Here is a 22407-nt window from a genome sequence, read left to right as displayed (position 1 = left end):
GAAGACTAAACCCGGCATCATGGGCTTGACCTTCTCTGTAGGATTTATACGGGAATAATAATAAACAAATGAGAGAAGGCTAAACGCCACCCCCCTCCCTCTCTCTCTCCCTCTCTCTCTCTCTCTCTCTCTCTCTCTCTCTCACTGCAGACCTCTGGGCCCTGGGCTACTTTGGGTTTCGTTCTCTGGCCCCACCATAGATATGTCTTGCAGGGGGCACAGAAGCAGCTGCTCTCTCTCTCTCTCTCTCTCTCTCTCTCTCTCTCTCTCTCTCTCTGTGTGGGGTGTTAAGTAGACTTCATGTATTATAATGATTGAGATTTCTCAGTTTAATGCGGTAGGAAGTTCTCAGGTGCCACCGCCTACTACAGTACTCAAAAATGTCACCGCTTTGATGCTGATGATCTTTGTCAGATGAGGAGCACGGCGAGGTTGGTGGAGGCGGGTGGCAGCCAAAGTCTACGAGGACTATTTAGTGTTGGATGGCTTGCCTTGTTTGCAAGGGGCGGTGGACGGGTTCCGCTCGTGCGAGGGTGTAACACGATACCAATATTGGAGATAATAGAAGGACTGCCGCTGGAGCTAAGATTCAGACAACATCTGTATAACAGATTTGTTTTAAAATATTGATCAATATGAGCTATGATTTATCATATGATCTATATTTTAAATGCTTTTAACCATAAAATAATAATTGTCCGGCCTTATAACGGCATAAGAAAAAAAAGGCAACAGTGTTATTTTACAAATTATTATTTACTTATAATTATTCTGAATGATACATACTCTTTTGGAGAAAAATTATTCAAAATTTTGAAAAAAAATGGTATAAATATGTAAACAACGATATCATTCATGCTATGATGGTCTAAATACTATTTTTCAAATGATTACTCATGTAAAAAATATTTTTTTGGATGATATATATATATATATATAAACTCTTTTAGAGAGAAAGTTTACAAATAAATTTGAAATAAAAAAGATGCTACTTTATCAAAATGGGTATAAAATATGCAAAGAAGATCATTATTTGTACTATAATAGGCCATTACCTATCATAATAGCCATTTTCTTTTTCTCCATTGTTATACATAACATAAAGCCCTTATTAATTTAATCTCATCGAGGGCAAATAGGCTCGTGAAGCTATTAGGTCAGTAAATAAAACTGGTATGTAAATACATAAATGAAACTTTACTTACTACGAGGTTATATATATATTGGCTCATCTTAATTAAACTTAATTTCCATCTTCTAAAATTCATATATAGCTAGCCTCTTCTCTGTTGAAAGGGATTTAACTAGTCGAGTGGATAATTATTTTATTTCTATTTTAACAAAACATTTATGAATATATATTAATTTTGTTCTAAGTTGATTGGTTTTTTTACGTGCGGACCAAAGGCCATGGAATCGCTGAGAAGCCCAGCTCCCAGTCTCCTCCTCCTCTCCTTCACAATGTATTCACTCAGCCAGCAACCATTGACATTCCCACTTCCGTTCCACCTGAGTTGAGCAGCATTTTGGCTGCTGATCTACGTGGTTTTAACCTTCTGCCCAACTTAGTTGGGCTCGGCTCTGAACCCAACCCAGCCACCCTTTAAAAAAAAACGAAGGAGCCACTGCAAGGATCCCGACCATAAAGAGCTGAGATGGTACCATTCCTGCAATACATCTTGTCCTCTAGGAGGGTCTCACACACCCATGCATGTCCTATAAAGTGAGCGCTGCCCTTTAAATTGACCTAAAGAATCAGAGATGAAGAGATAGACATATCTCGGCAATTGACCTACAGAAGAAGAGATAAAAAGATAGATATATCTCGGCAGACAAGGACAGGAGACAGTGATATGCATTGAAAGCCGTGCCATCTCTCTCTCTCCTACTTTCTTTTGTGCTAGGCTACAAGGCTATAATGCTACGGAGGGGCTGCTTCTGGTTTCACTTCGGCAGCAAAGGGCAAGGTACAAATCTAGGCTGGATTGTTTACTGGATTGGAGTTGGATTGGTTTTGTGTTCCCGAGGGAGGAGCCAGAGGCCTTCCTGTCAACCATTGGGGAATCTTCTCAGGGATTCAAATAAAAGGAAAGGGGAGGGAGTCTTCCTTTTTGCCAAATAAGGTTTGGGTTTTAAGTATCAGAGGCATTGGGTTGGTGGAACTGGCCTGGAAATATATGGGTATATACTTGTTTTTATGCTCTCTCTCTCTCTCTCTCTCTCTCTCTCTCTCTCTCTCTCTCTCTCTCTCTCTCTCTCTCTCTCTCTCTCTTGCAGGTCATAATTCTCTCTCTTATATACTCCCACCGTCCCATTAATGCATGAGGCCTTTTTTTTGCGCCGATCACTTCTGATGCTGCAAATGGATCGGATTGTCCCAATTCAATTCGATCCGATTATTATATAAATCTAATCCGAATCTTCTAACTCATTATCTAAGACGATCCGAAAAAAGAATGGTATTAAGCCAGTTTACCTTCTATGGTCTACTTTACCAAAGTTCTAATTATAAATTAGTTTCATATAATGATAGCATCTATCATCAATTAATTGGTTTGAAATAAATAATGTCATCGTTCTACCATTCCAAACTTCTTAATCTAATTTTATTCACATGATATGGGACATGTTGCAGCAAATTACATAGTTGAGTGTTATTTTTGAATAGAAAATTTAACTTTTAGACCATAGATTGATAAAGTGACTGACTTAGCATTCTACTCATGATCTATTTTAGTCCATTAGATATAGTTAAATATAATAACTTGTATAATCCAAAGGGAGTGATCAAGTTTTAGAATTCTTTTTAATTATTTTTTGAGATTTTTTAGAAAAAATTTATCATGCTAAATATATCATAACATGCTTCTAAAAAGATATTCATATTTTATGATCAATCCGACGTGATAGGAATGATTTGTTGAGTTAAAACTTTTAGCCGTAGACCTAACCTGATCTAACCCAATCTTTTATTAGGTTGGGTTGGGTCTAACACTAAGACCTGAGCAAGGAACTAAGTCGGATCAAAATCATTTATGACCTGATTTGATCCGACCCATTTGCACCCCTATTCACTTCTATCTAATTCTTGGTCCAGTGTTGTTGTCGTTTACACGCTTTTTATGTCCTCCCACTTGCTTCTGATCATCGGTTGCAAATGCTGTGTTCGGTTGAATAAAAAAATTAAATTAGTTAGATTAAATAGAATAATTTGGAGAGGGATATGAAGGGTTAAAGTATTTTATGTTTCTATAGATAGAAGTCATAAATTATTTTCGGATTAAACAGAATGAATGGGTTAGAAGGATATAGAAGAAATATTTTACCTATTTTTCATTGAGAATGCATTTATTATGTACTATTTTTTAAATGCTATTTTATCCTTCTTAATTTATAAGTGATTTAACTCATATATTCAAATCAATAATTGTTTTAAAAAAAAAATAAATGATGTTTATTCTTTCTTGTTCCGAAATAAATGCAGCCAAATATATTCATTCATATTGCCTTTTGATCGATTATAGTCTAAAAACTATCCGAAGACATTATGGTATTAGATAGATATTAGAAAAAAATATTTTATTTTACTTTTTATTTAATTCAAATTAATCTCATGTTCTCATAACCACTAACAAAACATGTTTGTTTCATCTCTGTAGATATATCTGATGGTGTAGAAGATCAGGCTCATGAGGGATATAGATGTTGGCCATTTAGATTTCCTAGCTAAGGCAGGGTCCAAGTTGTTTGTGGCCGGAAAGCTAGCCGGCCAAGCCCATCTTATGTCCATTACTAATGAGGGAACAAGAGTTTCATTGTACACGATGAATCTAAGTAGTTTAGTAATATCTTGAGAAAACAAAAAAAACTAGATATCCTAAATCCAATTTTTTAGTTTTTCTTTTCTTCGTTTTATAGTGGCTTTTCCTTTAGCTTTTCTAAATCCAGCGCATCTTTGTTTTTTCCTTTTTACCTTGGCCCAATGCCCATTGGGCTGGATTGGGCCAAGGGAAAGAGAATACAGGTCAATGGCACTCAAATGGGCTTTGAACTGCTCTTTTTTTTTTTTTTTTTTTGATGAAAGCTACAACTGCTATTATGTGCCAATCAACAGCCCTTATACGACCTTTTCAACCTTCAAGTAATTATTTTATTTATATAGTTTAAATGTTCATATCTGCTTTAAAAAATTATTTTATTATGTGAACATTGAAAATATGGAGCAATCAAATAATTCAGATATCTTGCTACCATTGTCCGTTAATCCATAAAATGAAAAGACGGGAGGTAAACCCCAGACCGAGGAGCAATTCCAAAAGATATAGCAGGAACTGGATTTCTTTTTACAGTAAAAGCCTAAACCAAGAAAGATAGCAAGGGTAGGATGAAAGAAAAACAAGAAAAATTTAGAACAATAAAAGCTTTCACCTAAAAATGCGAGGGGCAATGTAAACCTCTGAGACAACTATATCATTTTATTGTTCTAATAATCTAATTAAAGGTTGCTAAGGTAGACACTAAGGGTTTCCCTATAAGATCGAGATCTCGGGTGAGAAAATTTATAGAATAATTTTAATATCTCACTGTTTTGGAGAAAATATAACCTTTTTGCTATGGAAAACGTTTGGCATCACTGAAACATAGGGCACGGTTTAAGTGTGCTGCTCGCGGAAAGTTGGCGGGTACAATGCTCGGCCGTGCTTCTCATACCCCGTCGGTGAGTCAAATCAATTAGAGATTGCCATTTGGATCTGTCATGGGTCAATTCATTGTGAAAAAAGTTATTCTCCTTGCATTGAGCTGAGATCGAAGTATATAACTCTTGGAAACTATCTATGAGGCTGGTCCATTGACCAGACCGCACACAATTGGGCCAGTGGGCCAGTTCAATGTAGCCAGCCCAAGGGCCACTATGACCTGGCACGAGGCAGCCCATCTAGATGCTACCTTGGTCTCCTTCAGAAAGCAGGAACCCTGCGATCGCTAGCTATTGAGGTAGTTATAACCGCTTAACAGCCGCGGTGGTGGTCGTTGCAGCCATGCCTTTCTCCGAAGAAGGCTATAAAAAGTCCTTAGAGGGTCTCTTAGAAGCACTCCTACCTCTCACTGCTCTCTCTCTCTCTTCCCTTCTTCTAATGGCACCAGACCGATCCGGATTCGCCGCCGAGCCGTCGGAGGAAGCGGCCCAAGCTGCCGGAAGAAGCTTCTCAGCTCCTTCACAGGGCTAGGTGAGTCTTCTGACCACTTCATTATTCCTTTCCATGCTTTACCATGTTCTGATCTATTCGGGTAAGAGATTAAAGGAAGAAGAAACAAAGGAGAGAGAGAGACCCATATATGTGGTTGTCGGCATCGCCAGCCCTCGGCCACCAATGTCCCCGGTCCTCGACCGCAGCTGCCATGGGGTTGGAGACTAGCTACCTCTCTTTCCCTCTTTCCTATTTCTGAGGTGAAATAAAGAAGAAGAAGAAGAGAAGGAAGAAGGGACTCGCCGCGTATGTGGCCGCGAGTGTCATCGACGCTGTTGGCCTCGGAATAAGGACTAATAATTTATAGACTAGTAAATATATTTTTATGAAATATATTAATAATTAATATATTAATATTTTATTATAATATATTTTATATGATTAATAAATATATTTTTATGAAATACATTAGGGGTAATTTTGGTATTATATGGTTAGTGATCTTGTATTTTCATAGAAAACCAAACATGTTACCGGTGAATATCTAGAAATTCTTAATTATTGAAAAATAACATACCAAATGAGGTAATTTTAGATCATCAAAAATCATATTATCTTGGGATAAGGATCAATGGTGATCTAAGATCATCTTGGAAATCCTATTTAGATCACTAACACTATCTTAGAGTTAAAAACATTCAAAATTCAAGATAATATATATGCAGAAAGAAGAGAACGATCTCAAAGATGAAATCAAAGATACGAGAGATGCACCTCTCGACTGACTTGGGGCAAAGCTACGAGAGATGACGAGCTTGGGCTTGTCATGTCCCACTGGAAGCAGCCCACCCACTATGATCAAATCCCATTCCCATCAGATGAGTCCCTCGCGGGGCCGAAGACAACCACATTTTGCCAGTCTGGCCCGGTCATCAGCTCCATGGGCACCCCAAACCAGCCTTTGGCGGGCTTTGACCTATCTCTTGGGCTTTCTGCGGCCCGGCCCAAGAAGGATCGCTCCTCCTGGTGGAACTGAAAGTAGTGGCTGTCACAAGGTGACAATCCAAAGAAGAAGATGAGATGATGGAGGAAGAAAGCTTCCTCGAGGATAAGGATGGTGAAGGAATCACGCTGTCGATGCCAGTTTTGTGTATCCATGGTGGCTTTCATTTTCAATTTCTCCTTTGTTGATCTGGTTCTTTGCGGAACAAGCCGTTTTCAAAACCCTAACATGACCATGCAGGTGAGTTCTTCATCCTCAGCTCATTTATATCATCATATGATTTAATTTAAAAGGTTTGGAACTGAATTAATTATTTTTGGGGTTATTGCTTGGTCAGGTGTTAATAAAACAAATTTTATACAAAAAAAATAAGAATGTTAATGGAGGTCGATAACTTGCTAACCCAATCTGAAAGTGACCTCAAACATAGAATTCGGGTATGAAAAATAAACCCAATAGATTATTAGGTTGGGTTTGAGTTCTGAAATTAGACCTACAGTCTTACTGGATCTAGTTTGGATTTAGGTACATCGATACCCAAAAACCCAAAACCCAACTAATTAGATTATATGCACATGTGCAAATATGTGTATACATACTATCACATATAAACATGTAAATATACACTTACAAGCTTGTGTGTATATCAATCTTTCTATTTAATCAAAGAAAAAAAAATCAAGAAGAGTATAGTAAAACCACGATCCACCTTGTTCCACCAAATATTCATCCATGTCAGTTGTGGTATTTTTTTACAATATATTTATTATGGTTTAATATTTATGTCAAGCTTGATTATTGTTGGATTGTTTCATGATTCATTTTCTTTTGGATTGCGCGGATGCTTTTCTTTTTCTTTTTGGGTACAAGGATTGTGTGGATGTTTAAGTAGCAAAAATAATAGTTGAATAGGTACCCTCCTTTAGGTATAACTTTTTACATATTTATGTATATTGTTTCATAGTTTGCGTAGCATTTTGACATTAAATAATTTTTAAAAAATAATCCAAAGTGCACCTAAATAACTTGTTAAAGACAAAATTTCTACTCAAAACCCGATGTGATACCAGACCATATTTGGTCCAATATTAGATATTGGTATAGAGTTTTAATTGATTTTTGGTTTGGATCTAATAAACATATTTTGGATTTGGATATAGAAATGATCAAAATCTGATCCAAATCTGATCCATTGGCACCCATGGAAAGAACAAATTATTTTATAAAATCGCTTCTTTGGTTACTTTCCAAAAAAAAAAATGTCATACCTCGTAGCTTTCAAGTACTCGTATATATTTTACAGAAAACAGGTCATCTCCTATTTTATATAAATATATTTTACATAATATAAATTTCTATAGTTATCTCTTTTAAGAAATCTTGTGGGTAGCCCTTTAGAGTATTTTTTTTAATAAAACAAGTACTTTGTGTATGATTTTTTTTTTAAAAAATAAAATTTACATGAATGACATTTGAGATATTATATATCACTCTTGTGAATCTGTGATAGGCACGCATGCGTGGAGTATTGCATCAGAGCATTTTTTTCGTCCAATCGGGAAAAGAATTCATTTGTGCCAACCGGCGCCAAATCCACGAAGCTTCCATGCCGCAACAGCGGGACATTCCTCGGATTCCATGCGTCATGGACGCTTTGAGCTACCTCCAACTTGGATTCGCCAGTGGAAAGTAGGCAGAAGAACAACCTCTGCGAATTTAAGAAGAGCTAGAAGGACCTCAATGTGGTGGCGATGGGGAAGAAGGTCCCAGACGACCGTGCTGGGCTGAGCCTGAGCAACATTAACGTACCCGTCCGATCGACCCTTGGCTTCAGTTTAAGGTCAAGTGCCTACTTCGTAAGGATATTGTTCAAATCCTTTGATGGATGGCTTCCATGGCAAAACACTACAAAACGCCTGCTATTATTAGGAGAGTGCAATTAGTGCAATTGGTGCAAAGTGGCCCCTTTCATACGGAGAAAGAACAAGCAGTCCACCAAGTGTCAGCTCAGGTTCATAATTTGCTGAACACAGTACTGAAAAATTTATGTCAAAGGTCTTTTCTTTTGGCAGCGATCAGAAAGATTTGTAATAAGAATTAGTGACTCCCAAAAAAGTAATTCTGCATTGTGTGATTGTCAAACGCCAAATGTACAAAAAAGCTTCAAGTTTAGCAAGTTAATTGCAAGTGCTTCCTGAAAGTGGGAAAGGAATCTAAAAACTATCAAACACGCCCTGAGCTTGTTCATACTGAGACAAGTGGCTGATATAGGTTGCAAAAGATGATACAAACTCTTTTCTGACTGTGTTGTTTGGGAAATAGTTCAGGTTTGCTTCCTTAATAGTCTTTAAAACTTTGCAAGCCAAAGCTGAAGCTAAATAGTGGAGAGTTATAGATAGAATTTCCAGTTCCCTTTGGGGCCCAGGACATCAGAAAAACAACACAAAACAGATCTTGACCTCAAACGTTTCTTCTCATTTATTGAAACAAGACCAGCAACTTACAAGAAAAAAAGAAACATGACCAGCAAGACCAGGGGAAGAGAAAGAGTAAGAGGATGGAGAGCTCAAACATATCGACAACAATTTGACAGCGTTCCATGAACCTTTGATCGCTTCTCTTGAAAAGTAAGCTCGTCTTCATAATTCAAGCATCTGCAAACAAATATTCAGATAATGAAAAAAGGAGGATGAATTTTAAAACAACGAATCACAGATGCATATATTGGATGTTCCGACAAGGTAAAGACCATCAAACCATTGTGATACTGGGAACTGGAAATCGAGAGCTGGGTGTTCGAATAGGATGCTCGTTTCGACTGGTTCTCCTCCAAACTTATCCATGCTCCCGTGCTTCTTTGAGGCCACTCATTAAATAAACAGTCGAAAGAACTTGCCTTTCGGGAGTCCCCCTCCGACTCCACAACTTTGTCTTCCTCAGAAGCCAAAGCAATTGCGAAGTTAGTAATCAGATTTTGATCAGAGCTCTGTTGAATCTCGCCCATGGAGCTCAACACCAGTGGCCTAAACTTCCCCTCCCTTTCAGCCCGGGAGTCTTCTGAGAAGAAGTTATATTCATTTACATCCTCCTTGAGTCCATACAACTCCCTGCGTTTCAAAGTTTTTCGGTCACTTATAAGGTGAAAAAACCCTACGCGCACACATGCGCGCGTGGGGGGACACACAAACACACACACACAGAGATCCTGCACTCATACCTGTTACTTTTATCAGCTGAGAGGGACACAGTGTCCAAATGAGAATAGGGAATATTATTCTGGGCTGAGAGGCTAATACTAGGAGATCCTGAAGAAGATGAAGAGGGGAAAAGAGCACGGTCGGCCTCAGGTGGTGACAAGGAAAGAAGAGAAGAGTATGGAGATGACAGTCGCGAAGATGTTGGGTTGGAGGCCAGAGACAAGTCCACTTGCTTTCTTGAACTTCTCTTGCCTCTGTGCATATGCCTCTCACAATACTTGGAGTCTGGGCAGGCCTCCTTGGAGCACCTCCACTTCTTCCCGTCAGTTCTCCTGCACCTCCCCGGCTCTGGGTCCTCTACCTTTCTCCCACAACCCATCTGGAAGCACCCCCACCCAGCTGCCACTAAAAAAATCAGATCGGAATCTCTTTTTGACCATGGAAATCAATCGAAGAGAAAAAGAAAAGAAAGAAAAAAAAAGGAGAGAACCAAGCACATAAGGAACCGACTTGAAGCTAAGAGCAGAGCAGCTTACCTGAAGGAAGATGAGGAAAACACAGTGTTGGGAAATCCAGCAAGTGGCTTCTCCTGATGGGAAGGATGAGATCATTTGGTACGGGGATACCTGAGACCAAGTATCTGAAGATGATCGCCTGGTGCTCCAGCTCTTGCCATTGGGATTCTGTGAAGGGATATCTGCTTCTACTTCCACTCCCATACATCATCACCTCACTAGTTAATTGGATTGGTTTAGCCTCACAAGGCCAACGCTTTAAACCACCCGGAGCTCCAAGGAGGAGACGAGAAGAAAGAAACAAAAAGAGATGATGGGGACAGGCAGAAGCATGCAACTGCCTTTCAAATCTGTCTTTTATGATACCCACTGGAAAAAATAGTGCTGTTTTGTTTTCAGAGGAAATGTCATTCAGTCAAGGGGCAGATATAAGGGGACTGCAGAATCTTTGGAGTTGTTGCATGGATGGATCAAGAGACTGTCGAGTCTGGAGAGAGAGAGAGAGAGAGACAGAGTCGATGAGGGGGTTGTGCTTTGGTAGCTTAAGTGAATTTGTAGCAAGATAAAGCTCTTTGTTTTATTTAAAACTAATGGTGTCAGAGTGGTGCAGCTGATGCTGCTGCCGACTGGAGCCAGTGGTCTGTTCTTATTATTATGACTGAGAGCAAAGGCAGGAGCAGGTGGGTCAGGCGCAGCGGTTTAGCTCTCCTTCCCTTCTCAAGTGGACCAGCAGCTGTTCCGTGCTGCCTTTTGTGGCTGTGGTCTCTGACTCCCTGCCAGCTTTGCAGAAACCCATAAGCAAAAGGGCTGCTCCTGAGGTTTAAAAGAACAGGAAAGAGAGGAAAAAAAATGTGAAAAAATGTGGGAGAGAGAGAGTGAGTGAGTGAGTGAGAGACTGAAGGGGAATAGCCTGAGTATACCGCACTTTTTACTATTGCTTCTCACTCTCTGCCAGTTCTTTTGAAGTTTTAACCCTTCTTTTTCTGCCCCTGAGCCAGTTTTCTTCTTTGTTTTCTTCTTGTTGGACTCACAGAAGATATCCTTTATCTGAGTTAAAAAGAGAGTCACAAAAAAAAAAAAAACACACCACGTTCTCACATGCCCTGCCGGTGCACCTTAACCCAAAAAATGAAGTAACTCGCTACAAGGCAAGAGGAGCAAGGGAGGAGCAAGGGACCTTTTTCTCCTTTTAACTCGCTCCAAGGTGAAAAGCTGCGGTAGTTGTTGATGACATGGTCGGAGAGCATGTAGTAAGATAAGATTTTTATCTGGACAGAGATCAGGTCGTATCGGTATCAGCACTATTATGATATTCTTAAGAATCTCATCTTTATGATCTTAGCGAATATAAATTGATCTTTTAAGATATTGGTTAAGATCAGCCATTTCTATTTAGTGCTATAAGTGAATTGAATCGACTCATTTCTGATCTATAAAACCCATCTGACCGAATCAAAATGGAGATTCTTGAATTGATCTTGGATTTAAAAATATGACCGGTTTTGTGTATGAATTGAATTTGGATCACCGAGTGTCCCAAGATATACTGAAACCAACCAGAGCTAATCCAAAATTAATAAGATATCTTTTCCTATCTTCTTTGAATCTAGTAACTTTGTTCACTTTTAGTAATGACTTTTTATGCAGTTAATTAACATTTCATATTGTTGACTATAATTTATATAGTGTTGCCGCTCAAATCTCACGTGAAGTGGGTTGTTGATGATGTTTAAATATTATTTAATTGATTTTTTTTCTCTAAGAAGTTTAACAAAATTAAGCAATCTGTTACTATATGTTTCTTATGATTTATATTAATTATTTTTAAACTGATTCGACTCGAAATACATCGCCGCCCTCGATATCGACCGGATCTAAGCTGCCATTGGCGGCCAACGCATTATGATCGAGCCCTTCACCGCCTATCTCTGGTGCGTCCTCCCCCGCGGCACTTGCTCGGAGGACAAGGCCTACCGCATGGCGCCGTTGTCGACGGCTACAACCGGTTGGCCCGCAGCATGAGATGGCCGGGTACTTTAGCAGCATGTTGTCTATCTTGTATGTGAGCCTTCAGGTAGAGGAGCTGAAGGATATGGATTTGGCAGGGGCGACGGTGCACGGGTGGCTGCGCCAAACGACGGCCTAGAAGCACTTCCTGGGTTTGGGGGACTAGGTGGAGGCCCAATGGCCCGATCAGCCCATTCTGATCTGGGTTGGGTTCTGGCCTGCATTCGGGCTCTAAATCAGGCCTTATCCAGACTCAGGCTCGGGATGCATAGAGAAGAGGGTGCCTACCTTGAGCTTGATCCGGTTTCATTTTGTTTAACTGCTCTCTCAATGCGTGTCTGAAACTGCATGCCTGCACAGGATATTCGTCATCTCTCCATCGAGTTCGTGGCGTGCGCCAAGGAAGAGTTCCTTACTTGCGTATCCCCTGTGAAGGGATGAGAGGCCGAAGATCTTATTTTTTCCAAAGCCTCATCAAGCGACCACGAATAATCACTCGTTTTCAAACCGGCAGCGCGGCTCCTTGATTGAGGTGGGAGATTCTTGGGGAGAAGGCGAGCAGAGCTCAAAGTGGGGGTCATGGCTGAGAGGACACTGAGCGAGCGAGGGAGAAATCCATCTTTGGCCGAGGTTTCAATAACAGTACTGTTATCCCGTGATATATTTGCTGCTGCTCCAAAGCTATGTAAGTACGAGAAATTATATCCTACGCCTTGCTTACCGGCTTAGTTGTAGATCAAGCCAATAATATTAGAGGACATATCTGAACATTCAGATTATATTTAATAGTCCATGAGATCGTAGCCTAGGATGCCCTTGGAGAAGCCGGTGAAGTCTCGACATCAGTGGTAGCGGTGAGCTGGCCGCCGATGGCGATGTTATCAGCGATCCGGCCCTCGAACTTGATGAGCTTGAGCGCGGCATGGTTGGCGTAGATCGTTGTCGTGTGGGCGATGGGATCACTGCAAATGAAGCAGAGGCAGATGCGGAGGGACTTGGAGGCAGAGACGAAGTCGTCCATGGCCGAGGCGGTGGCAGAAGAGGAAGGAAGAGAGGCAAGAGTGGAGGACGAAGCCAGGGACGAAGCGCTTGGTTGTGTTCGCTCGAGAGAGGGGGCGGAGTGCTTGGCCGAATCCGTTTCTTCTTTTTTTGCTCGTTAGCTGAGGTGGCTGGAACATCCACATGGCAGTATGTTATTGATCCGGTGTACTGTTGAATCGGTACATCAGGTGTATATAATTTTTCCTATAGTCCACCCTACTACGCTAGGTTTCTTCTCCAAGCGAGAGGCACAAGCATACTGGATGAAAATTGGAGTATATCTATCAAACTACAATAAAAAATACGTTATCGGATGGGATGGGATTAAAGCGATCTATGCTTAATATCCATGTGCATCGCACGTGCTAGCCATTGGCAGTATTTTTTTTTTTTTTCTTACCAACTTTATATAGTTGCTCTTATACTAAGTGCACTAAAACTCTGTTTAGAAAATCAATAGAATGGGCTGACTTTCCCGTAAGATTATAGATTATATAGTCCATTTAAGTAAGACGGATACCAGCCTAATTTTTCTTTGACCCAATTTTTATGAATTTTTTTTTTTATTCAGAAGTCTAATAAATTTATAGATAGAATTTAGGTCAAAACTAAAATGAGCCTTCAAAAAAAAAAAACAAATTGAACAAACTAACAGACCAATATCTATAAAATATCTAATCTAGTCTTGTTGGATTTTTCAGACAAAATTCAAGTCTCATTAAAATTCTGCTCTAACGAAAGAAAATAAGAGAAGTCGACAAGCTATAATATATATATATAGTACAATGATGGTTCATACTTTACGGATGTGGAAGCGTTCAACAAAATTAGAAAATAAAAAATCAGATAAAGAATCCAGCTCTATATCGTAATCCATCTATACGAAGCCTTCGGAATGGTAAGTCGTATGGATTCCAGTTAACTAAATCATTTGCTTTTTTTTTTTTTTTTTTTTAAGACTTGTATGGCCAGATGAAAACTACGCGTCCTCATGTGTTGCACGTGCCAAAAAAAATACTAACAGTAGCGGACGGGCAACGGCGGCTAAGCGCTAAAACGGAAGTAATTATACTCCTTCAATAAAAGTTTTGGATAGATTTTAGGCGACGGGAACGGGGAAGGGAGTTGCGTAGATTCTAGACAACGGATTGAGGCGATAAGATGTCGGGACCAACCCAGCGCCTCCTGCGTCCTCTCCGCTGTCCATGGCTCGAGCTCTCATCCCCTCCTCGCTCATACGTCTCTCTCTTCCCTCATACTATCTCTCTCCCGAATAATCCCCCATCGCACAATTCTAATTGTTCTCCCTCTTTCTCTTTGTGCAGATGCCGCTGCCGCCAGATCCGCCGGAGCTCGCGGCCTTCCTCGGCGGATCCCCTCCTGCAAGGCACCTGAGCTCGTCTCTTCCTTCAAGCGTAGCTCTACCCATTGTAATGCTTAAAACTCTCTTCTCCTTCATTTTTGGGCATCAATTATGGGTTCTTTCCTCGTATTCTTCTTCTTCTAGTTGAGAGGTGACACTTCTCTTATTACCAAGATTGTTAATTTAGCATTTTATTTGTGATTTATGTGAGACAGCAAAGTTGTGAGAATTCTAACTTGAGGGATTACTGTTACAACTTAAAAGTAAAAAAGAATGCTGGTTATTGGAGTTTTCTCGGGGGGACTTCTGCCATTTTCTTTTAGTTATAGTGATATGGGAACTAATCTGTGGACTTAAAATAATGGGCAGTCTGGGAATTAAGTATTTTTAAGGTTGATGGGAACCTCAAAGATTTGGACCTTCCTCAGAATTCACCATGAATACCTACTTTCACTCCTAAAAATATTCACTATTTTCACCTATGTTAACTTAATCTGGAATACTATCACTTTGATGTTACCTTCTGCTGCTCAATGACTATGTCTAGGATGAATTCAAAATTGAGTCAAACAGCACAAATGAAATTAATGATTCTTTTCCCCCCTCCTTGCCATGTGTGATGCAATATTGAAATGCTAAATTTTCTATTGCAGAGACTAGAACATAATCTGATCGTATAAGTTAGAATGCGGTTCTACCTGCCTTTATTGTACTGAGCAAAATAGTCTTTTTGGTAAAATAACAAATGCTTAATTGTACGTTTCTGCTATATGCCTCAAGTTGATGTCTGTTTGTGTGCATGTGTGCTTTAATGCCTTAATTAAATATGAACTCTTGCTCCTACTTCAACGACATATGATATTCTTAAAAACTCATTGGCGATTTCCATCTTAGCCTTGTATCATACAGAAAATATCTTCTATTTCAGTTCTCTCTGGTGCAGCCCTGGATTCATGCATTTAATAACTTGTGAAATGGAACTGCTAAATTCACTAACAAGTGCCAATGCAGGGAGCACAGTCTACTAAGTTAATGAATATGAATAACTAGCTGGCTTCAACTATGCTCACTAATCAAATGCCAAGGACATGACATTTGCCATAACCATACTCCATCTTTTTAATGTAATTTGCATCTCATGTTGCAAAATGCCGAGAATGGGTTTCTCTTGAAGTGCTTGTGGCCGTTTATTACCTCAGTTAAAAGAAAATATTTTTTGCAGACTTTAATACATGTTTCACCATCCTTGTTGAAAATTTCCTTTTTTTTCTTGCCTTACTGTTGAATTGGGTATTCTACTTAGTTCATCATAGTAGAAGTTACTGGATGGATATATGTTGGATTCTTTGTACATGGCCTTTGTATATGAGCTTTGGATCTTCTTATGTGGTAGGTTCCCTTGTTAGTCTGCATGCCATAATGAAATAATGATATAGCCCCTTAATTTTTTAATGATCTTCCATTTCGTTCTGTGCTTTATACTGATTTAATATTTGCTTTTGAAATATTGGAAGAAAAGAGTTTAGTTTTATAAAGCCAGCCTAACATATTGTCCAAGCTGGATACAAGGTATGCTATTTGTTATCTTTTTGTTAAAATCCTTGCTGGCCATGTATACATATCCCAATTTTTTAATTTCATCAAAGTGAGACTGACATGATGTTTCATGCTGATTATGGTGATATAGATATATAATGTGTTTATGTAATTTTATATGCTTCCTCTTATTCATTCTACCTAGTGAATGCTTTTTGCATGATGATGCTTGGATTAAGTTTACTGTGGTTTAAAAGCCTATTCTGAACCAATTATGTTATTTCTTATTTATTTATTTTTTCTTTTGGAGAATAATGGTGAAATCATCACCAAGTGGACTTATCCTAGCCCACCACTTAGGAATTACCTCCCAAGGTCCGAACACAGAAGCTCCTCCTAGATGGCGAAGCAGTGCAACTGCTGGGCTGTAGCCGAACTTGCTATTTTTTAGATTTATGCCAGATGTTAGAATTTAAAGAAAATTTCATCTTGACTCTCTTGGACAGATAGCAATGATGATTTAGAATTTGTTCCAAAATACAAAAAAGATTTCAGAGCTTTGATTGCCAACTCAGATTGAGATCTGAAACAGACATATACTCTGTTTCCTGTTTCTTTCTGGGCAAAATTAGTTTAGGCTAAAACTGGAACTTCAACTGAACTGTTATAGGCCAAAACAGGTGTACCGTGCTGAACCGTACTGTACCGGTAATCTACCGGCACAGCACCCCGTACCAGTACAAAAAATATTGGTCAAAACTGTCCAAATTCGATCTCCCAAATACTAATTATTTCGGCTAATTGTTTTAAAATGAAATATGTTGGACCTTGTACTAAAAGTAAGTGCTCCCTTACATACACTTCAAATAATGCTGTGTTATTTGCTCTTATTCTGAGAGAGCACCTTGAATAGTGTCCAAATAAATATGACAAATACATCCATGTAGGATGTGAATTGTGGGCAACTGGCCATAGACTAGTATTCCCCCTTGCGTTTGTGCATTTTGTCAGGGAATATTTGAATTTCTTTGGGAATGCAAGTGATTGGGTCGGTTTAAGTTGCCATAACTGTAAGGCAGTTGGTTTGGACGAGTCTTGCCTTATGTAGACTTAGGCATGGAAAATGGAGGAAGAATCAAATACTAGGCAATGGATGTGCTATCTTATTGTCTTTTTGTTGCACCCTTCTCTTGTTGAGAGCATTTCTTCTTGAGTTACCTGTTCTACAGTTGTAGCCCAATTTCGCCCTAACTGAGCACTTTTTTTTATCAGTATATTTGTTTTTGTGCTTCCAGACATGCATGGGTCCATGCAATAGAATCAAGAAACATATTGTGTTCTGGTTTAATTTTGCATGATTTCACACTGCTAAGGACCTATTAAAGGCATTCTAGATTGTGAAATTGAATGCATTGGACTATGGACAAGCTAAGCTTTTTCTAACCTATATATTACTGTTAATAGACATAAGCCAAAATCAAATAGCTAAGCAACTCAGCCTTGCACTAGAATTTCATTTTTCTGTCCACTTTCATAGACGTTGTTTGCTTCATGTTCCTTGTTATCATATCACCTGAACATAGAAGTGCATAATGTTATAAGATATTCTGGGCACTATATATCTACTCCTTCAGAAGGGACCGTAATCTCTGTTTCATTTTAGAAATCCTTAGTTAGAAGATTGGTTTATTTTCTAATGGCTATTTATTTAAAAATATGTGTTTTATTGCATTGTAAAATATTGTTTGATACTTTTCTTTGGTAATGTGCATCTTTGGTCTTTTTATTTTTCTCGATCTTGTGCACTTAAAATGCCAGATCTTTGGCCTGGCTTTAATCTATTACCTACTAATTTTAACAGAAACAGGCATTATGTTTTCTTTTGCTGTTACAGAACAGCATTCAAGAATTAAGCCATTGTCTATTATTTTAATGAAGGCATTTGGTTCCAGTTTTTTTGACTACATCTAGGAAAAGGAAAAATATATGCCAAGCAATGTCAGTTTCCATAAGGTGCGAGCAGGGTGCAAAGCAGAACAACAGATTGGACGTATGGCTTGGTCGCCTTGCGATGGTTGGGTTTGCAACAGCAATAACTGTTGAAATAGTGACCGGGAAAGGACTTCTAGAGGTATGGGCTTTATCAAAGACCAGAAATATGAAGGATGTCAAATGACATTATGAAACATAATGAAACTTATGGTAATGCATACATAAATGCTTTAGTTATTCAAAAGTTAGATAAATATGTACTTTGATCTTAATATATCATATATATATCGGTCATTTTCTTGGAACTGTAAGAAGGTGATTTATATAAAGTACATGCCCTGTTTCTCCAGCTGTTTGTAATCCATTGAGTGAGACTATGTTTTTAACTGACATCTTGATACATTGATCCTTTCTATAAGATTACCTAATTCTATAATACATGTCTCATGCAACATATAACAGGACAAATCTTCCTAGATAATTTTGCATTGACTCAATTGGCGATCTCTTAGCATCAATTTTGAACAAGACCTTATTTTCATATCCCACTGTTTTGTTCACATAATATGCCCTATATCTACTAAACATGAGGTTCTTATCCTCCAATATTCCTCCATGTTAGAACATATTATTCATTCATATTCTCATCTTATCACAAAAGGTTGCATCACTGCAAACAAGAACCACGATTTTACTTTCTATAGATTAATGCTAACTTTATTCAAAATGTTTTAAAGAGATGAGGGTTATTTGTTGATTCCTGTTATAGGACAAACTGCATCTTGCAAATTATTTTGCTGGATGACATGTCATTAAAACTCTCTGATATTGATAGAGCTCTTCAATACACCAATCTTACTTAATGCACGTAGTTACCTTTTCATGGTACTTGAGTCTGCTTTCTTGAATAGTTGAATTCTATAGGGTAAAAACAAAATGATTTTGGGGTACATGTTTTCCACCCTCTATGTATCTTTTTGTCATGAATAAATCCACATTTGGTTTCTTTTTATTAGGCCAGAAGGAGACAAAGAATGAACTAGGAAAGGAAGCAGGGTTAACAAAATCACTCCATCTTAATAAAGAGTATATGACATCAGCAGACTCAATGATACTTCATTAGCCTTTATGGATTTGTTGATTCTATACTCTATTAGAAGAATGGTCTGAAATATTAATTTTGTTAGAGTATTTCTTTCAGCAGTTCATCTCATTTTATCTTCTTTTTTTTTTTTTGAGAAGAAGGGAGGGAGACCCATCTGCACTTTAATTAACTAGGTTTAAATACTTGGGGATGCACCATAGAGGTGTCGAACCTAGAACATCTGGTTACTAATGTCACGCCCCGAACCCAGCACCCGGGTCTGGTACGCGACCGGCCGCATGAGCCCTAGAGCAGTGCCCTAAAAATCATGCAAGGCCTATGATTAACAAAAATTTAAATAAATCCACAATTAATTTAGTAATTCAAATAGACAAATCCGACATGTCTAGATAAACAAATTAGTTCAATTACAAGATCTTCACATGTTCATCGACATTAAAGAAGGATAAACAAACTAATTAACTAATGACTCTGGTACTCGCACTCTGCGCCCATCCCATCCAAATCTACGCATCCTGCAACTCTGATAAAGAAAAAGAAGAAAAGAGGGTGAGCTTTACAGTCCAATAAGAATCCCTACACATCCATACCAATACAATAATAATATGAATTTGAAAACCACGACAAATCGAGGCACATTTCATGAAATCATAAACAGTTTCCAAAAGACTCAAATAATCAATATAATTATGTACATCAAACATCAATGAAAGTCCATAATTATACATCAAACATCAATGAAAGTCCAGCCACACAAGAATGATATAGTATATAATAGCTTATAAGTCATTATGACTGTTTTCAATGCTTTTTCCTTCCATTTTATGTTAACTTGATCCGGATCAATTATCTTTCCGACTTTGAGCTACATCCCGGTCACGTTTCCGGCCCGTGACGGGGCAATCGATAGTATTACATTTCCGGCCTGTGACGGGGCAATCGATGGTATCACATTTCCAGCCTGTGATGGGGCAATCGATAGTATCACATTTCCAGCCTGTGACGGGGCAAACGATAATATCACATTTCCAGCCTGTGATGGGGCAATCAATACTAACGAGATAAGCCCAAAGTCTCTACTCATTTAACCAATTCACATACATACATCAATTCCTTTTTCCATCTTATATCCGGCCTAGACTAACCATGGTCACGTTTCCGGCCCGTGACAGGGCAATCAATATAACATGGTTAGTCCATACCACCACATTTATGAATTCAATTATGCAGGTACAAGTTAATCACATACATGCATCCATCATACTACAAATCACAAGCCAACACGATCAAAATATAATTAAATATAAAACTATTTTGCTTTGTCTGAATCATAGCATATCAAACATATATAATGCAAAAATATTTTTATCATGTAGGATTGGCGTACAAGGATTCTTATTCTTTGTTGAAAAACTCAGACAGACTAATCACCCGCCCTCACGGCGATCTAGGAACTGGGATGCGCAGAACTCCACTCAATGTCCTTTCGTCCAATAGATTGTTCTCCTACAAAACCAAGACAATATTAAAAATTACCCAAGATATCTGACAACCCAAAACTCTCTATGGATCCTCTCAAGGGTCTACAAGTATCTAGTACCCCAAGACTAACCAACAATTCATGATCTCCCTGAATTGAACTAGAGAGAAAACAAACTAATAAGAGACAACAACTAGAGAGAGAAGATAAAATAACCAACTCTCTCTCTCCCTCTCTCTTCCTTCCTCCTTCCCGTCAATAAAATAGCAAAGAAGAGAGAGAGTTGGCTCTCTCTCTCTCCCTCTCTTCCTTCCTCGTTCCCGACGGGAAGGAGGAGAGTGCTCGGCAGCAGGCGGCCCATGGCCGGCGACGCCCCATGGTCGTTGGCCCATGGTGGTGCCGGTGGTGCCACGCCCGGCGACGGTCGGCCGGAACGGAAGAGGAGAAGGCGGAACAGAGACTCGGCTTTCCTTATTAGTCCGGCGGCTTGCCAGCCGGATTCCAAGGCGACGGTGGCCCAAAGACAAAGGAGAAGGAGGAGAAGGTGCTCACCTTACCTCCGGCGACGAGTTCCTCCAGCAAGATCGGCGGCAAACAACCCAATCTCACGGATCCCCTTTTTTTTCTTTCCTTTTTGTTTTGAACGGCACTCGGTTGATGCCCTACGATGAGGAGAAAGGGATCTTTTATAGATGGAGTTTGGTTCAATTTAGGTAAGATTTAATCCCCCTTTTTCCTCTGTTATTTTTTATTTATTTTTTTTCTGGTGGATTCGGGAGGAGGAAGATGGGTTTGAAACAGGGGAGGGAGAAGACCCGATCGGGAGTCTCCCTCCCCCTTCTCATGGGTCGGATTGTATCCCAAGCCCAGTAAAATGTGGGCCTTTACAACTAAACAGAGGGTTGTGACCACTAGGGCAAGCCCCATCATGCCCCATTTCACATTCGTCTCATTGTCTTACTATTCATCACCTCAAAATTCTATTATTCACAATCTTCATGCATATGTCATACTTTTCGTTCCATTTCTGCCAGATTTTAGATTCTTGATTATTGTTTCTTGCATCTTATCAGTCGTAAGAATTGTCTCATGCTTCATGTTTGGCCTTGCTAAATTCTTTGCCTTGTTGTTGTTGCTCAAGTAATGACTGGTCTCTGTTTAATTAAGATATAGTTAGCAGTCTGAGCATCCCTTAAATTGGTCGCGTAGGTGACCTCCATCTTTATATAATTGGATGCATTCAGGATTGTGGCAATTCTTTTGAGAATTATATCTCCTGTTTTTATTACTAATAGCAATACAAATGGGTAATGTCTTGTTTGTTATGCAGAATTTTGGGATCACCACACCACTACCAATGCTAGCATTGGTTGTTACAGCACTAGTGGGTGTTCTGACAGCTTTCTTTATCTTTCAGTCTGCCTCTCGAGATTGATTGCTCTTGGAGTGTATGTATGTTTTTCAGTTTAAAGGTCCTCCGTTTCATGATTGTTTTCATGCCTATGTACTATCTGCTTGATGACAGTTTTGTTTTGTAAGGAGGATGGTTTATGCAACTTGTGGATCCTTTTTTAGATGCTTTTTGTTTTGGAAATGGCTGAGATTGTCTGGCAACCTGCCATTGCATACCATTACTTGCAATACATATGCCAAAATTGTTAAATTTCCTACCATGCAAAATTTGTCTCTTTTGTATGATAAGTTGAATCCAATGCAAAGGTTTACAAAAATCACGAGCTTTAATCTTCTAAGGAAGAGGTGTTTTCCTGGAACACTACCATGTGAAGATACCAGCCCTCTCATCTGCTAATGTAATTAACTCCACTTTCAGCGATGGCAAGTTGATGGCGGTGTAAGCCTTTTGTTTTTCTTTTCCTGAGGATAAAAGATTCTTGTACGTATATGTGCAGTCTATATTTCTGCCTTCAGTGTCTTTGTATGCTATTCATAATGGCTGTTGCCTATTGCCACTGTATGTC

At 39.1% G+C, this 22407-nt stretch overlaps 2 protein-coding genes across 4 annotated transcripts; one reads left to right on the top strand and one right to left on the bottom strand.

The window, feature by feature from the left end:
• Nucleotides 1–8017: 8017 nt before the first annotated feature.
• Nucleotides 8018–10534, bottom strand: LOC103705768 (growth-regulating factor 4-like). Of its 3 annotated transcripts, none has more exons than XM_089927582.1 (4): nt 9926–10534; nt 9410–9794; nt 8942–9299; nt 8018–8846 (listed from the first exon to the last, which is right to left on the bottom strand). In XM_089927582.1, the coding sequence occupies exons 1-4, from the start codon at nt 10113–10115 to the stop codon at nt 8832–8834; spliced, it is 948 nt and encodes a 315-aa protein (XP_089783708.1). In that variant the 5' UTR covers nt 10116–10534; the 3' UTR covers nt 8018–8831. The 3 variants fall into 3 exon arrangements, with proteins under 3 accessions (XP_089783708.1, XP_089783709.1, XP_038990435.3); XM_089927583.1 differs by having other exon boundaries at nt 8950–9299; nt 9926–10530; XM_039134507.3 differs by having other exon boundaries at nt 9410–9788; nt 9926–10529.
• Nucleotides 10535–14005: 3471 nt separating this feature from the next.
• Nucleotides 14006–22091, top strand: LOC103705766 (stress enhanced protein 1, chloroplastic-like). The gene is made up of 4 exons (XM_008789617.5): nt 14006–14191; nt 14278–14382; nt 17804–17982; nt 21759–22091. Exons 1-4 carry the CDS (start codon nt 14158–14160, stop codon nt 21861–21863), a joined length of 423 nt encoding a protein of 140 aa, XP_008787839.4. The 5' UTR covers nt 14006–14157; the 3' UTR covers nt 21864–22091.
• The last annotated feature ends 316 nt before the right edge of the window (nt 22092–22407 follow it).

The sequence above is a fragment of the Phoenix dactylifera genome, chromosome 15 (assembly GCF_051530095.1).
Source record: "Phoenix dactylifera cultivar Ajwa chromosome 15, Ajwa_hap1_PhDact_Kaust_v1.1, whole genome shotgun sequence".
NCBI lineage: Eukaryota > Viridiplantae > Streptophyta > Magnoliopsida > Arecales > Arecaceae > Phoenix > Phoenix dactylifera.
Note: the sequence above shows the minus strand (reverse complement) of the source record. Positions and strands in the feature narration are given on the sequence as shown.

Coding starts and splice junctions, on each gene's coding strand:
- LOC103705768 (XM_089927582.1), bottom strand. CDS start 10,115: ATGATGTATGGGAGTGGAAGTAGAAGCAGATATCCCTTCACAGAATCC. Junction 9,795..9,925: donor TTTTCCTCATCTTCCTTCAG/GTAAGCTGCTCT, acceptor TGATTTTTTTAG/TGGCAGCTGGGTGGGGGTGC. Junction 9,300..9,409: donor TCAGCTGATAAAAGTAACAG/GTATGAGTGCAG, acceptor TTTGAAACGCAG/GGAGTTGTATGGACTCAAGG.
- LOC103705766 (XM_008789617.5), top strand. CDS start 14,158: ATGGCTCGAGCTCTCATCCCCTCCTCGCTCATAC. Junction 14,192..14,277: donor CATCCCCTCCTCGCTCATAC/GTCTCTCTCTTC, acceptor CTCTTTGTGCAG/ATGCCGCTGCCGCCAGATCC. Junction 17,983..21,758: donor CCGGGAAAGGACTTCTAGAG/GTATGGGCTTTA, acceptor TTTGTTATGCAG/AATTTTGGGATCACCACACC.